A 16494-nucleotide genomic window follows, 5' to 3' on the forward strand; every position below is an offset into this window, starting at 1 on the left:
TAGCGATTGCAACCCCTGTAGTTACGCCCCTGGCTCTTCCTATTGAGCTAGCAGCCTTGTGTACATATATTTTATATTGTCTTAGTATTTTTATGTCTTAGGTGCAAATATCATTCCCTTTTTTATTTGTACCTCCCTGAAATACATTTTTGCAGGTTGGGATACCTGGTTTCACAGTGCTAAACCTTTCATCCAATTTCTAAAATTGCTGCATTTGTAAATGTAAAAAGCCGATATAAAGGACTATTAGTAGTAGCAAAAAAAAAAAGGACTTGTGGGCCTAACTATTTTTTTTTGTATAATTCAATAGGGCGTGACAGGGTGTGTCCTATGCCTATACTTTCATAGGTGTCCCTCATTCCCATCACAAAAAGTTGGGTGGTATGGATACTGTAGTGTATAGAATTTTCCGTGTCACACAAAAGTGGCGGCAACTCTGTGAGAGAAGGGTCAGTGCCTTGCTATAGCTGTGTGAGGAACCGCCAGGTGTACAGGCAGAGGCCGCCAGCCGAGGACAGACGAAAACCGGGAAGAAGAAGAAGATAGGGCCGCCTCTCCCCGCTCCTCCTCCCTCCCTCCCAGGTGCACCCGGCCTGTCACTGCTCGGCTGCTACATCCGGGTTGTTCCCGGAGAAAGAAGGCCGGAGCCGGATCCTGGGCTAGACATGAGGCCGCAGCAGTGATCTGCACGATAGGGGACATGACGGGGAACGGCAAGAAGAAGAAACAGGTGCGCTTTGCACGGGCGGGTGGTGACGAGGCCGTGGACGAGGAGGAAGAGGACACGCTGTTCGAGAAGCGTCCGTCCAGGCTGAGAACCGAGGAGCTGGAGGATGAGGGGGGACGGAGCAGAGCCGAGGATGAAGTGCGCCTGGTGTCCGGAGGGCAGCAATGCCGGGGAATGCGCTGCTGTATCACCACCGTCATGTGCGCAGCCTTCCTGGGGCTGGTAAGAGGAAGTCTGTCATGTGCTGCACTCTCTCCTTCATTCTAGGGGCGGCTGGCAGGATTTCTATACCTGTTGGCTCTCTCCTCCAGCCTATTCACGAGTGCCATGTCTAACAACCTGCCAGTGAACCCAGTCACACCTAGCAGAAGCAGGATCATTCCTGTTTGGCCCTGTGGACTTTTAGGCTGTGTTCACACCTGAGCGACTTGGAAACGCTGCGCTTGCGGCACTGTTATTTCTTAATCGCGGTCAAGCAACAAACTTGCCAGGTGCGGTCAGCTCAGTGCCGAAAAAATGGAACTTGAGCTTCCTTGGTGGAACTTGAGCTTCCTTGGCATGCAACAGGCAGCCCATTCGAGTCAATGGCCTGTCCTGCGAAAAAAGAAATACCACAAAGCACATGAGAAAAAAACGCATCATTGGGGCCAAAAACACCAAATTCTGCCTGGAGGAAAAAATCGAATGTACTTTTTATGGGTGTCACACAACAGGCAACAAGTGACGCAACGCTCAGATGGGAACTTGGAGAATATGATTCTTCAGCATTGTGTGAATTGGGGGTTAAATAGTATAAAAAAAGAAAACTCAACATGCATCGATGCTCCAAAAATACCTTTCTTTGTGTTTTATCAGATTTGTTTACCCCCCCCCCCCCCTTGCCAACTGCACGTACATTTACTGCGGGCTCCTCTGCGCAGAGTCCCGTAATGGTACGTTGTTCTATACTTCCAGGGCTGGGGGCGCGCACGTGCGCTGCTGGCGACCCGCTCCCACTGTGATTGGACACAGCGATAGACAATTAGCGGTTCCGGGGGACATTGGGTTCACACCGATTGTTCCTAAGCGAGGTAGAACGGCGGTCTGTCTATGTAAGCGAGGCAGAACGGCGGTCTGTCTATGTAAGCGAGGCAGAACGGCGGTCTGTCTATGTAAGCGAGGCAGAACGGCGGTCTGTCTATGTAAGCGAGGCAGAACGGCGGTCTGCCTATGCAAGCGAGGCAGAACGGCGGTCTGCCTATGCAAGCGGGGCAGAACGGCGGTCTGCCTATGCAAGCGGGGCAGAACGGCGGTCTGCCTATGCAAGCGGGGCAGAACGGCGGTCTGCCTATGCAAGCGGGGCAGAACGGCGGTCTGCCTATGCAAGCGGGGCAGAACAGCATTCTGTGACAAGGGAAGATGGAGAGCTTGTGTTTCTGCTAAGCAGGAACTCGGATCTCTATCTCCCCACAGTTAAAGCACCCTCCACACAGTTAGAAAGCACTCCCTAGGAACACGTTTAACAGTTGATCGCCCTTGATGTTAACCCCTTCTTTGCCAGTGTCATTAGTACAGTTAGGGCCCTTTCACACTTGGAGTCCGTCAGGCAGACTCCGTTTTTCTCAGCGGGAGATTGATCCCCTGCTGAGCAGGAGTATGACAGCTGTGTGCGCAGACAGAGCTGTCAGGGCCCCATGCATCTCTATGGGGGAATCAGATGGGAACGGACCGTCTGTCCGTTCTCATCCAATCCGCTGGATGGATGGAAAATAGGGTTTCCATCCGTCCAGATTTATCGGATCGGATGTCAGCGGACATGTCTCCACTGACATCCGATGCCCCATAGAGATGCATGGGGTGACCATTCAGATCCGCCAAAAAAACTGACAGGCGGATCTGAACGGTCCGCCTGTGTGAAAGGGGCCTAACGGTGCATATTTTATTTATTTTTTTTTTTAAGCACTGATCACTATTGAGGTCACTGATCCCCAAAAAAGTGTCACTTAGTGTCCGATTTCCCCACCGCAATGTCGCAGTCCCGATATAGGTCGCTGATCGCCGCCATTACTAGTAAAATTTAAAAAAAAAAAAATCCATAAAAATATCCCATAGTTTGTAGACGCTATAATTTTTGTGCAAACCAATCAATATACGCATATTGGGATTTTTTTAAAATAAAATATGTAGCAGAATACATTTTGGCCTAAATTGATGTAGAAATTTAAAGTTTAATTGTGTTTTTTTTTTTTTTTTTTATAATTGGTTCTGTTTTATAGCAGAAAGTAAAATATATTGTGCTTTTATTTTTCTTTGTTTTTTTTTTTTTTTTTACGCAAAAAATAAAAACGGCAGAGGTGAACAAGTACCACCAAAAGAGAGCTCTATTTGTGAGGGGAAAAAAAGAACAATTATTTTGGTACATGGTTGCACGACCGCGCAATTGTCAGTTTAAAAAAAAAAAAAATGCAGTGCTGTATCGCAAAAAATGGCCTGGTCATGAAGTAAAGCTTCCATAGCTGAAGTGGTTAAAGAAGAAGCCTGGGCAAAAATGTTTTTTTCTCCCATGCATGTGCCCGCACTGCATGGGTTAACTGCTCATTTTTGTCTAGGATTTCAGAATGGAGATATACTTTCCTGATCCACCAATCTCCCGAGTGCAAGTTCCTGCACGCTAGCAGTCTTGTGAAGCAGACTGTTCCCGACTAGGGCTGAAGATAGGGTTATCCGCGGTTTGCCGATACAACAAAAAGGTGGCGGTAATGGTGGATGAAAAACACGCATGATTTTCCAGTGCATTTTTCATAGGTTATGTGACTCAAAAACCGCATAAAAAAAGCAACACGGTTGCATTTTTTGCACGTTTTCAATGCATTTCAATCGGAAGGGAGGTGCATTTTTTAACTGACCAAATGTGCACCAAAAATGCGGCAAGCAGGATTTTTAATACAGCAACAGGCCAGTGTGAAGACCTAAATAGAATTTAAAGGGATGCATTTTTCTTGCGCTTTTCCTCTACTTTTTCTTTTAACACAAAAGCGCTTTAAAAACTGCTTGGTGTGAAAGCAGCCTGTTGATTGAAAAGGTGGCTATAATGGCCCGAAAAAAAAATTCATATTCATTTAAATTCATGATAATTAAAAAGTCAAATATAATACCAATATAAATAAAAAATATATACTGTATATTTAAAAATACAAAGCAGTCCGTTTTGATTTCAGTTTCTGTTTTCAGCAAAGTGCATCCTGGACGTGGGGGAGTACAGTTTTCCAGAGGATTGGGTAACTATAGCCTCTCAGTGTGCCCCTAGTCAAAACGAACATTTAACCCATGCAGTGCAGACACAGCCCCACTACATGGGAGCAATCATTTTTTTTCATGGAGTTATTTTTTAACCGCTTGAAAATCGGCATTTAAACCCGCTACTTGTCCAGGCCATTTTTCAGCACTATGGTACTTTGAATGACAATGACTCAATTGTGCAACACTCTGCTCAAATGAGTTTTTTTTAAGGCTACGTTCACATGTAAACGTAGCGATCGCGGGCAGAATCGCCACGATTCTGCCCGCGATCCGGAAATCATTGCAAATCGCGGGACGCATGTGCGTTGCCCGTGACTTGCAATAGCACCCCAAACGCTGTGCGATTTTGCCGCGATTTCCACCTGCCGAATCGCGGTAACATCACGCAAACAACGCATGACGCCCCAAAGAAGCTCTTGTACCTTTTTTGGGCGTCATGTGTTTGCGCGATGTTACCGCGATTCGGCAGGCGGAAATCGCGGCAACATCGCACAGCTATTGGGGTGCCATTGCAAATCACGGGCAACGCACAGGCGTCCCGTGATTTGCAATGATTTACGGATTTCCGGATCGATTTTTCACAGGTGCAGGCAACCCAAAAATGCATCAGGAACGCACAGGAAATGCCTCTGAAATTGCAGGAAACAAGCATATGCAAGGGCTCTAAATATTTGTATTTTTTTTTTTTTTTTTTTTTTTTCAGACAAATAGTTTCTTTTGGTGGTATTCAATCATTACAGGGGGTTTTTTTTTTTTTTTTTTATATAATAAACTAAAGATTGAAAATTAAGAAAAAAACAATTATAATCTCTGTTATAAAACATACCTAATAAAAAGATCAAAAAATCATGTTTCTTCATGAATTTGGCCCAAAATGTATTCTGTTACGTCTTTGGAAAAAAAAAAATCCCAATAAGTGTATATTATTTGATTTGTGTGAAAGTTGTAGGGTTTACAACCTATGGTATATACAGTATATTGAAACGTACACAGCTATTGATGCTATACTGTAATGGCGGTGATCAGTAACTGGGCGGGTGGGTGTGATATGGTGGTGGGAAATCTGGTGCTAACAGAAACTATCTGGGAGAGTCACTGACAATGATGTCACTAGTGACACTAATAAAGTGATGATACTGTACTAATGACACTGGCTGGGAAGGGATTAACATCTAGGGACAATAAATGAGTTAAATGTGTGCCTAACAATGTGTAATGCATCCTACTTTTACTTTATGATCTGGCTATTTTTTTTTTTTTTTCTCTCTACTTTAGGGGCCTTTCACATGAGCGGTGCGCTTGGCGGACTCCGTTTTTTTTCTCGGCGGGGATCGATCCGCCGATCCCCGCTGGGCAGGCGGATGACAGCTCCGTCTCCGCTTACTTTGCAGAGTTGGAGCTGTCAGAGCCCCGCTCTCCTCTATGGGAGATCGGATGAAAATGGACCACCTGTTTGATTGGGTGTCAGCGGACATGTTAACGCTGACATCCGCTGCTCCATAGAGGTGCATGTAGCATCCGATCAGGTCCGCTTGAAAAAACTGACAGGCGGACCTGTTTGGAAAGCCTGTGTGAAAGGGGTCTTACAGGGAGAATAAACAGCCTGATCGCAGTTCCCTGTACACATTTATGTGTTTTTTGTAAACCCAGAACTCTGTGTGTGATTAGACACAGCCGATCATAACTGCCAAACTTGTGCTGTGTCCAATCACAGGATGGGACATGCACATGTATGTCGCCAAGCCCGAAAGAAGCTGCTAACGTTCGGGTACCTGATTGTGCTTGTACCTGCTGGCTGCTTGCAGTATATTTACTGTGAGCAGTCGGCATGTGGTTAAAAATTTTTTTTTTTTGTTCCTGGTTTCCAGGCCTAGGCAAAATGATGTCCTACATCCCAGGAGTCTTCAGGAGTGACTTTCCCAGCTAAGCACATCCTCCTGCCAAAATGCCTGGCCTAAAGATGGATTCCAGGCAAACTGATTTATTTATTTAAAAACATTTTTTTACTATATAAAAGGAAAAAAGACTGAAAAGTTTTACAAAACCTGTTTCCCTTAGTCTCTGTAAAAACAAAAAAAATCTTCCTTCATACATTTTAGGTCAAAATGTATTCTGATACATTTCTTTGGTAAAAATTGCACCGCACCAAATTGTACAATGCAGTATCATGTGTTTTGAAACAAATGAAAGATGCACGGGGGACATAAAAAGTTAATTGCACCGCTGCGTGTTTAGAAGAGATCAGTGTGTTTTTTGTGCACTGCCATAAAGTGCACAATTTTGTATGTGTGAACGAAGCCTTAGTTAGCCTTAGCCTTAGTTAAAGTTAGAGAACCTACAAATTATGGGATATATAGTTGAAATGTATAAACCCTGATGTTAAGGCTACCTGCCTCATTCCCTGAGGCGTTAAAATGCCAAGACAGTAAAAACATCCCCAAAATGACCCATTTTCTCCTTTCATCCTTCCAGGACGGCCTACATATGAGAGATTGTGGCTCCGCCTCACAGGAAACACAACTAATTTTCAGCTGTTAAAAGGGTCCCACCCATCCTTGAGCTTCAGTTCAGTTGTGTTTCCAACCTCACATCGGAACGTTTGTTTTTTTTACTGACCTGAAGGCAAAAGACTGTCTGAGAGGTACCCCTGGAAGGCAGCTTCGGTCGGCCTAATGGCAGGTTCCTCCCTAGCTGCATCCTGGAAACAGGAGCTTTCAGGTCGCCAACATGCCAGGTAGTGCGGTTTACCTTACAGTGAAGGTCCCTCGATACCTGAAGTCCTGTTGTCTCTGCAGGAAAAGTCTCCTCCATTTGCTCCTCTAAAGCGGTAAGGATTTCGCCGGGTAAGTGAAAAATTTCCCGCCAAGGAGCGCGCCGCAAGCCTCGCTGTATAGACCGGACAGCGATACCCGGAAGGGAGCGCAGCATGGAGGAGACGCCGGGTCCATGTGATGTTCATGGCAGAATCTCCGGCTACGAAGGGGCTGTAAATTGCCCAAAAAGAGACCAAAGCACAACGCATCCCTTAGGGGTATAAGTCGATACACAGGTGGCTGCAGGGACATGAGACCGGGTAAGTGAAATTTACCGGATAATGGGGCCTACTGCTGCATACGGTCTAGGATCAGCAAGCCTTTAATTGTTCCCTTACTGACAGCCCTGTTAACGATCTGTGTCTGGGAGTAGCACATATGTTAAATAAGAGTTAATCACTTTTTTTCTCTCTTTTATTGTTGCAGGTCGTTCCTCGGCCCAGAAGGCCTCTGTCAGACCCTCCTCTACTTTAATAGCACAAACATGCTGGAAGTGCGGTACTGTGGAGTAGTCTGTTTAAGCCTTGCAACACAAACCCTTTGAGCCATACATGTGTGGTAAATTGGCTGAGAGTATCTGTTTTAATAAAGTTTTTCTTAAATCAGTGCAGGAGGGTTGCCTAATCCAGTCCTTGTGGACTACAGCTGCTACTCATCAGAGCTTAACACTTGTGAGCACAGATTAAGATAGTCTGTCTGCTCTGGAATGTATGTTCTCTAGAGCAGGACTCTTTCCTTTTTTCAGAATCTCAAGACATTTCCTCGGCAAACAAGGAATAAACGAGATCCAAGGAAAGACACTAGCCAGCCCAGGTCCTTAACTAAGTAAGGAGGGCTTGGGCGGTAACGGATTTAAAGAGAAAAAAGTTCCAAAAAACGGACAAAAATCTTTTTCCTGGAAACTGTGGTGTAGTGGGCTATGCTCGTAAATAAAGATTGCGGGATCATGAGCCAAGACCCAATCAGGCTAAACACAGTAGGTGTGTGATTAGTTACTATGGAAAGGATTCCTTAAAGCAGTGTACACCACTCAAAGGATCCCTACACCAGCCTAGAAGGTACAAGGACTTGGGGACACCCAGTCCAGAGTTATTTCTATTCACAATCACTGAAATATATCATTTTTCATGAATAGATTCGCTGGTAAAATTCTCTACCTACTAATTGGCCTACACACTATAAGATTTTCGGAAGACTCGCCAAACCATATGATATGAGAGCAGATCTAAACACTTTCAATTTGTATGCAATGGCAGGCCCTTGCACTGCATTGAAAAGGGTAAATCTGAAGGAAATCTACCAACAAAAGTTGGATGGTGTGTTTTCAGCTTTAGACTGACTGGGGTGTGGTGATATCTTGCACAGGTCCTCTGATTCATTATCTTGATCAGCTGTAGCTGCAAGTTAACCATCCCCACCTAAAGTGGAAGTAATCTCCCCTAAACAACTTCCCACGTACGAAGTATTTAGGAATTGAGATCTTTTGAGTGCTGGTCACAATAAGGGCAGGGCCATGTTAAAAGGAGACATGAATGGCTAATTCTTATAATGTGGTTACAGCTATAGCAGACACCTGCTTACTATCTGGCCAAAAAAATTTGGAATTCAGGAGCTTACTAAATTTATCTCGGTAATTAAAAGCTCACAAGACATCTTAAAGTTCCCTGTCCATAGTTGGGGGGTATGTTGTCGTACTTAACAAGACTCAGCTGTTCAGTCAGTTATAGCCTCTGCAAGAACAGCGACTCTCATAAATACTGCTAGGAGAGCAGTGTGTGCAAAGCTTATGAAGGAGATGTCTCGTCCAAATTAAGACTTTGTGCCTGACCTGGCAAAGGATCCTTTTTGTATGATCAAGGCCTGAAGGATGTTTATCTAGATCCTCAGGGAACAGGTTATCCCAATTTTTTTTCCCGCAATGGAAAAACATCTCAACCAGCCCTTATGTCTTCCAGATCATTCAGAGAGGATACAGACTGAAGGGTTTTCTTCTCAGCCAGTGGCAGAGAGAACCGTTTCATACCCCTCAAAGAAAAACCCAGTTAAAGGGGATTCAAGAGTGGATGGAGCAGAGGGTAAATACCCCTATACCGTGAAATCAGGTCTTCAAAGATTTTTGACTCTCACGCATTGTGGTACGAACCCGCAAATGGATGCCGTCGTGTTGTATATCCCAGAAAGCTAAACAAGTACATGGTATACAAAAGATTCTCAATGGAGAATATTCAGGTAGTCAAAAAAATCGGGTAAGAGATGGTTTTGTATGACTACTCTGGATTGAAGAGACGCTTACATGCAGGTTCCAATTCATCTGGAACTCTAAGCATTCCTAAGATTCGCAGTGGAGACTGCAAATGGGACAACGTCATCTGCAGGGCCCAATATGGATCCCTTATTTGGGCTATAAGTTGACCCTTTCAAGAGCAGCAAAACAGGCAGACACACAAAAAGTGATGTCAGTCCTACAGCCGGCAGGGTGGCTGATAAATGAGGAGAAATCCTCAATAGAACCGGCTCAGGTTCAAGTCTGCCTGGGGTATAAGATAGATTTCAAAGAAACTGTTTTTCCCAGAGGAAAAGAAAAAGTGGTCTCGGCGGTGGAAAATGTCTGTTTTCATCCTCTGTGTTTTCAGGGGACAGAGCATGAGGATGTTTGGTCTGATAACAGCTTGTATCCCAGCTGTAGAGTGGCCCAACTACACTCACGAGACCTTCAATATTTCCACCTGCTCTCTTGGAACAAGAGACAGAAGTCCCTAGACAAAATAAATCACGCTCTCCCCTCAAATAATATCATCATTAAAATGGTGGACAGTTCCCCAAAACCTAGGGGAAGGCCGACTTGGGGGTCAAGAACAACCCTTAAAAAGTCACCATGGACGTAAGTTCCAAAAGGGGAACTCACCTGAAGGTTAGACCGACTGGGGTGTGGTCATATCTTGCACAGGTCCTCTGATTCCTTATCTTGATCAGCTGTAGCTGCAAGTTAACCATCCCCACCTAAAGTGGAAGTAATCTCCCCTAAACAACTTCCCACGTACGAAGTATTTAGGAATTGAGATCTTTTGAGTGTTGGTCACAATAAGGCTCATACCCAGAGTACCTGGGATATCAGGCCTCACCCAGCTACAGAGAGCTAAAAGTGGTGGAAAAGGCCATAGAAGCTTTTCGGAAAGGACATTTTAAGGAAAAAAGTCCAAATCTATTCAAACAATGCTACAACAGTAGCTTACCTGAATCATCAGTGGGTGCCAGCTCAAGGACCCTATTAAAATTAGCTCAGGAGACACTGAGCTGCGCAGAGAAGAGAATAATTTCTCTATTGGCAGCGCACATAAAAGAGAAGGACAACTGGGAAGAGGAGCTCCTCAGTCGTCATTCCATCAAACGGACAGAATGGGAACTGAATCCCAGAATATTTCAACTTCTAGTCCAAATGTTTGGTCAACCGGAAGTGGATATGTTTGCCACTTGACAGAGCAAAAAAGTAAACCAGGTCTTCGCCTGGACATAACAAAATGATATGGTAGGCTTGGATACCCTAGCACAGCCATGGCACGCTAGGCGAGCATATGCCTTTCCTCCTCAAAATCTGATTCAAAGAATCATACAGAGACTCAGTGGATGGCTGCAACTGTGTCTCATAGTGATTGCCCCTTGGGGGCCAAAGAGAACGTGGTTCGCGACTGATATCCCCATCAGTGACAGCTCCCTGGAAACTAACAGAGGTTCCAGATCTGTTAATACAAAGGCCTCTTATTTCACCCCAGGCCACAGGTTTTTCAGTTAACAGCCTGAGTAGTGAGCGCCAAATCCTGAAGGCAAAAGGTTGTTCAGAGTCATTAATACCCTCCTTCCAAGTAGAAAGCCAGTATCTAGGAAAATTTATTCCAAAATCTGGAAAACATTCTGTACTTGGCAGAGTCAGAAGAAAAAATTCCTCTGCCTCAATCCCCGTTATCCTGGAAATTTTACAGGATGGGGTAGATAAGGGGGTGCCAGTTAATACCCTTAGAGTACAGGTAACGGCACTTCTGTGTTCTTAGATAAAAATCTGGACAAACAGCCTTTTCTAATTAAAAAGATTGGTTAGTTCAGGGATGAACGACCCCGATCAATAGAGCTAATGTTTCAGCTCGGAACTTAACGCAAGTACTAGAGACATTAGCTAGTGAACCCTCGGTACCTTCAGAGAAGGTTACTCTAAATATTTTGGCAAATAAGCTAACTTGCTGTCGGCAATTACCACAGCCAGAAGAGTGGGAGATTTACAAAAATTCGTCCATAAAGGAACCCTTTATGCTAATTCTCTAAGACAGAGTGATTCTTAGACCAGACCCACTGTACCTACCCAATGTAGTTTCTTCTGTTCACAGAAATCAAGAGATGGTCTTGTCACCTTTTTGTGTGAAAAACCTAGCTGTGCAAAAGAACGGAAATTCCATTGTCTGGATGTAAGAAGTGTCTTCTCACAAGATCTGGAAAGAACCAAGGGGTTTAGAAGGTCTAGCCACCTGTTGGTTCTACATTCTGGACCAAGAAAGGGATTGCAAGCATCAAAACCCTCGATCTCGAGGTGGATTAAGCAAGCCATTAGCATGTCATATAAGGTGTCGGGTAAACCCACACCCGCAAAGCTAAAGGCACATTCCACAAAGGGCATGGCAACTTCCTGGGCCGAAAAAGCCGGAGCATCCTGGGAGCAGTCCGCCATGTACCCATCTGGTCCAGCCAAGATACATTCCTAAAACACTATTGTGTGGAAGTACTGTCGCAACAAGACCTTGCCTTTGGCAGAAAGGTTTTACAGGCAATGGTCCCGCCCTAACGTAGGCCAGTATGGATTCCTTTATTATCCTCTCATATGTAGGCCGTCCTGGAAGAATGAAAGGAGAAAACTTACCGTTAGTATACTGGTAACGGCCTTTCTCTTAATCCTTCCAGGACGGCCGGCCTACTTCCCGCCCAAGATGGTGGTGAGCTAAAAATGTGTGTGTGTGTGTATATATATATATATATATATATATATATATATATATATATATATATATATATATATATATATATATATATATATATATATATATATATATATATATATATATATATATAATGTGTGTATATATGTGTAGCTGTATGTTATTGAATAACTATATTCCTTGAAAGTTCGGTTGGAAAGCTACTTTTCTATTACTGAAGCTCAAGGATGGGTGGGACCCTTTTAACAGCTGCAAATTAGTTGTGTTTCCTGTGAGGCGGAGCCACAATCTCTGATATGTAGGCCGTCCTGGAAGGATTAAGAGAAAGGCCGTTACCAGTATACTAACGGTAAGTTTTTGGAAAGTTTTATGCCACAAAGCTGTAATTTTAACAAGTTATAGTTCTACTTATTAAACCCCCAAACACTTTTTTCTACTCATCCCCAGTATAGGGATACTACGTTCACATTTATGAGACTTTTTGTTGTCTAGACCAGCAGTCCCCAACCTTTTTGGCGCTGGGAACCAGCTTCACGGCAGCCAATTTTCCCAGGGACTGACTGGGGGGGTCATATTCATGGAGTCTGTCCTAGCCCTCTTTACATTTCAGTTCCCCTTTACAGTGCAGCCCACTTTACATTATTGTAACAGGGACTGCTCTGTAAAGGGGACACTGTAATGTAAAGGGTACTGTAATGACTACAGTGCCCCTTTATATTACAGTGCCCCTTGCAATCACAGCCTCCTCCATCACAGTGCTCCTGCAGTCTGCCCCCCCCCTTCTTTTCCTCTCTAACATCACACTTCCCTGTTGTTGTAATCTCTGCCTCCCCTGCACAGGACTCCTACCTTTGGCAGGGCAAAGGCTACGATCAGTCTGTGTGTCCTCTCCCAGCTCCTCTGCCTGCCCGAGGATGTCATCCTGTCAGCAGGGCGGGGGGCAGTAGGAGCTCTCCATTCCGATCTGCAGTTCCTCCCACCTCCTGCTCTGCTGATTGGATGACATTGTCTGCCAGGTAGGCGAAGGAGTAGGAAAACGACACACAGGCATGGCCATGCAGCAGGAGGTTAGCGTCTGTGATAGCCCAGTGCAGACCGTGGGCTCATTACCTGCTGTGCGGCCCTGTCATCAGTCTGTGACCCAGAAGTTGGGGAACCTTGGTCTAGACACTGAAAGACACAAAAATAAAGGGGCATACATTTTGCATCCGATTTTTCTGGCTACCTATCACATGTTGATGCCTTTTAAATGTCAGGACAGGAGAAATACCCACAAAATGACCACTTTTTTCAAATAGACCCCCCCAAAGTATTTAATTTGAGGCATGGTAAATCTTTGAAGATAATGTTTTTCGCCGCTTAGACATGCAAGTGTCCTAATATTAAAAGTCAGCAGGCTACAGTATTTGGAGCTGGAGCTCCACTTTAAATGAAAAGTTTTTGTGCCCAGACTTAAGCTTTAGGGATATTTCAGTGTTAACCTAGCTGTATATAATTATAAAAAGAGTCAGGACCAATGGTAATGGTTGCACAGATTGCATACAATTGACATAATATATTTATCCTTCTAGGGAATGGCCATTTCTGTTTTGGGGCCGACTTTCCCTGATCTGGCTGATAATGTAGAAAGCACTGTAGGAAACCTTTCCTATATTTTTGTGGGACGCTCCATGGGATATCTTGGAGGCTCCATCTTGGGAGGTGTCCTCTTTGACCGTATGAATCAACACCTGCTGTTGGGTATGTATAAAATGTGTTCCACCAATATGTATTTTATTTTTTTCTTTATTTAGGAAGAAAAGGCTAAGTATATACAGTAAATGCTTATTCTGGAGTGCCGGTTCACACTCTTGCGGCTGCGGCGATCGCATGTAATATCGGAGCGCACTGCTCCTTCATTACATGCGATCGGCTGTGCGGTGCGAATTCAGCCATACACTTTGTATGGCTAAATTCGCACTGCACCTGCACAAAAGTCGCACAGGACCTTTTTTTTCAGCCGCATCAGGATCGGATCGCACAGTGGTTCACACTTGTGCGATCCGATCCTGTGCGAACTGTAAAGATCACACTGCGATATGCGATCAAACTGGGGGTGTCGTTAACATTTCATTGACACCCCCAGTGTATCGTATATGGCAGTGTGAACTGCCAAGGGTGCGTTTGCGATGCGGGAACAGGCTGTGAATTCGCAGCGTTCCCGCATCGCATAAGTGTGACCCGACACTAATAGAGTTGACTTTTTTTCATATTTATATTGTCGAGCTTACTTGATCTTTGAAATGTATACGTTTTCCAGGTTTTATCTGTATTTCTAAGATGATAGCTGGTGATCCAATATACCATGACATCATTTACATGCCACAGAGTAAAAGCTGAACACAGATATTGCAGAGTTGTCAGCTGTGTATCCTCTTCATGACGCCCCCCCTAGCAGCCCTTTAAGTGAGCCTAAATGGTGGGAGGTGTAGAGGCTTCCCATTCACTTTTCCACTTGGATAGCATTCACAGCAGTCACATGATCAGGAGTCTGTCCTGCTGGCTACCAGTTTAGAAGCCATGGCCAAGAGCTGTTGGAGACAACTCTGTCAGTGTGCTGGAAGCATGCAGTGAGCGTGCTTTCAGCACACAGCCTCAAACCACTTTGGACACATGTGCGATGGCTATGTTTAAAGGCCCCTTTTTTCTACAGCTGTATGTGTGCGGTCAGGAAGAGTATTTACATTTGGACTGCTTATCTTTTTCTTGTCTGCAGAGAAAAGCATCTGCTTTACTTTACATATGGCTCCAACAGCAGCTCATATTTACCTCTCCTATGTTCCCCTGCAACTTCATTCACTTCCTGGTAATGAAGAATACCTGGTATCTCTGCCTTTAAGGAGCATGTTACTCTTTTTCTTCAATGGGACAGTGCTGCTGGTTAATGAGGATTGTCCATTCAGGCACCTGACACCCTCACATGAGGCAGACAGAGAGCCCTGAGCCCTGTGTAACCTCCTGGTTGCATCGTTCAGCTTACATAGGGCTAATCTGTTCGCTTAGAGTGGCAGGAGAGCAACAGGTTCCTTTAATGCCCAACTCCCCAGCAGCATATAATTACCTTAATTTCACTGACCCACCTCTCAATTTACCTTCTGAGAATGAAAGATGCCACAATATGCTAAAAGTTGCTGAAGTCCTAGCTTACACAGGACTGTGGATTCCCTTGTGATATCACCCTTGCCCAGTGCTGTCACGTCTGTGTCACATGCTTCTCCATACATGGTAGCACTGGGTATTTTCTTTGGTTCCTGGCTTTAAACAGAGCAGTGCTGGAGTAAATCAAGGGTTGGTATAGCTGTTGGGGATTTGGGGGGGGGGGGGTAAAGCAACTCTGTTGCATTGCCCTGAATATGGCAAAACAGTTTTTTTTTTTTTTTTTTTTTTAAAGCAAATACTGTAGGTCTGTTGAAAGACAAATAATTATACTGATAAACTTGCCCCTCTCTTCCAGGATCATTGGCCAAGGAAGTCCACTGAGCTTTCAAGGAATCTTTAGCTATGCCGAAATTGGCATTTTTGAATACTGTCAGTTATTTTATTTATTTTTTTTTAAATCAACGCCGTTGGCAGCAGAGTAAACCGGGAGGGACGTTATGTCGCTGCCGGGTTACTTGATTGGAGACCTGATTGAAGCCGAATCTTGCTTTGTTAACCAGCCGGCAGATGTGATGGCTGGTTGCTCGGGTCTCCTGGTAGGACGGGAGACCCAGGCAGAGCGGTAGCGGGAGGAGGGGCTGACGTCCCTTTCCCTCTCGCTGGGATAACGGCCGAGCAGCTGCTAAGCAGCATCGTTTATCACCAGAAAGCCGACCACCGGCCCAAAAAACGGGTACTGGTTTGATGCCTGAAGCTGCAGGCATCACTCTTGTACAACCACTTCTTCAAGCCGGCATACAGGTACGTCGGTTTACTGGAAGTGGTTAAAGGCTAAGTGTAGTAAATTGGAACAACACTGTAGGTATCCTAGTGTTTCTCATACCTGGTTGATTCAATGACAGAAGTCATGCTTCTGGCATTGAATCCGTGTAACGTCACCTCTGGTGCTGTGTCGGCCCTACGGGACACGGAGAGAAGTCCCGCGGCATACAAGTAGAGATTTTAACTGTGAGTTGCTACATTTTTTCTTTAAAATAAATACTTGATACTACTACACTATGTTGGCCTTATTTGTTTGAAATACGAGGAGGTATTGGAGTATAAGGAAGCGATACCCTGGAAAGGAGGAATTATACTGACATCCCCCATGCTTGACTGAGCAAAGATATAAGAGGAGAGGATAGATGTTCTGGCTTTTCAATATACTAAAAAGCGCATTCCCTACAACATTAAGGTGAGCAGGTAGCTGTAAGTAATGAGCACTGTTTTTTTCACAAGGTGAAAAGGTGGAAGAAAGTTTATTTTGACCCGCAGAAGAGGATGCTTGAATATTGTTTTTGGACACTTAAGCACAATTACGAATTATTTATTTGTGATTGATCCCACAGAATTATTGTATGGCAGTAGGAGTTGGACATTTTATTAGTTGGCACGTTGCACTTTATTGATCACTCTTGTCACCTTTTATTAATTGTTTATAGTACACACTTACCACAAGCACTTTATATTTATTTAAGGAATATATGTACATACGTATTGATTTATTATTTTGTATGAC

At 44.4% G+C, this 16494-nt stretch overlaps 1 protein-coding gene across 1 annotated transcript in view; it reads left to right on the forward strand.

Moving 5' to 3' along the window:
• The first annotated feature begins 512 nt into the window (after window positions 1-512).
• The window catches only part of LOC309549077 (sodium-dependent glucose transporter 1-like), a 30542-nt gene continuing 14560 nt past the window's right edge, over window positions 513-16494 (forward strand). The window contains exons 1-2 of the mRNA XM_082249079.1: window positions 513-949; window positions 13370-13538. Of these exons, the coding sequence (XP_082105205.1) occupies window positions 701-949; window positions 13370-13538 (418 nt within the window). The 5' untranslated portion in view covers window positions 513-700. The remainder of the gene's footprint in view (window positions 950-13369; window positions 13539-16494) is intronic.

Source organism: Pelophylax lessonae (genome assembly GCF_965119305.1).
Source record: "Pelophylax lessonae genome assembly, chromosome: 3".
Classification (NCBI taxonomy): domain Eukaryota; kingdom Metazoa; phylum Chordata; class Amphibia; order Anura; family Ranidae; genus Pelophylax; species Pelophylax lessonae.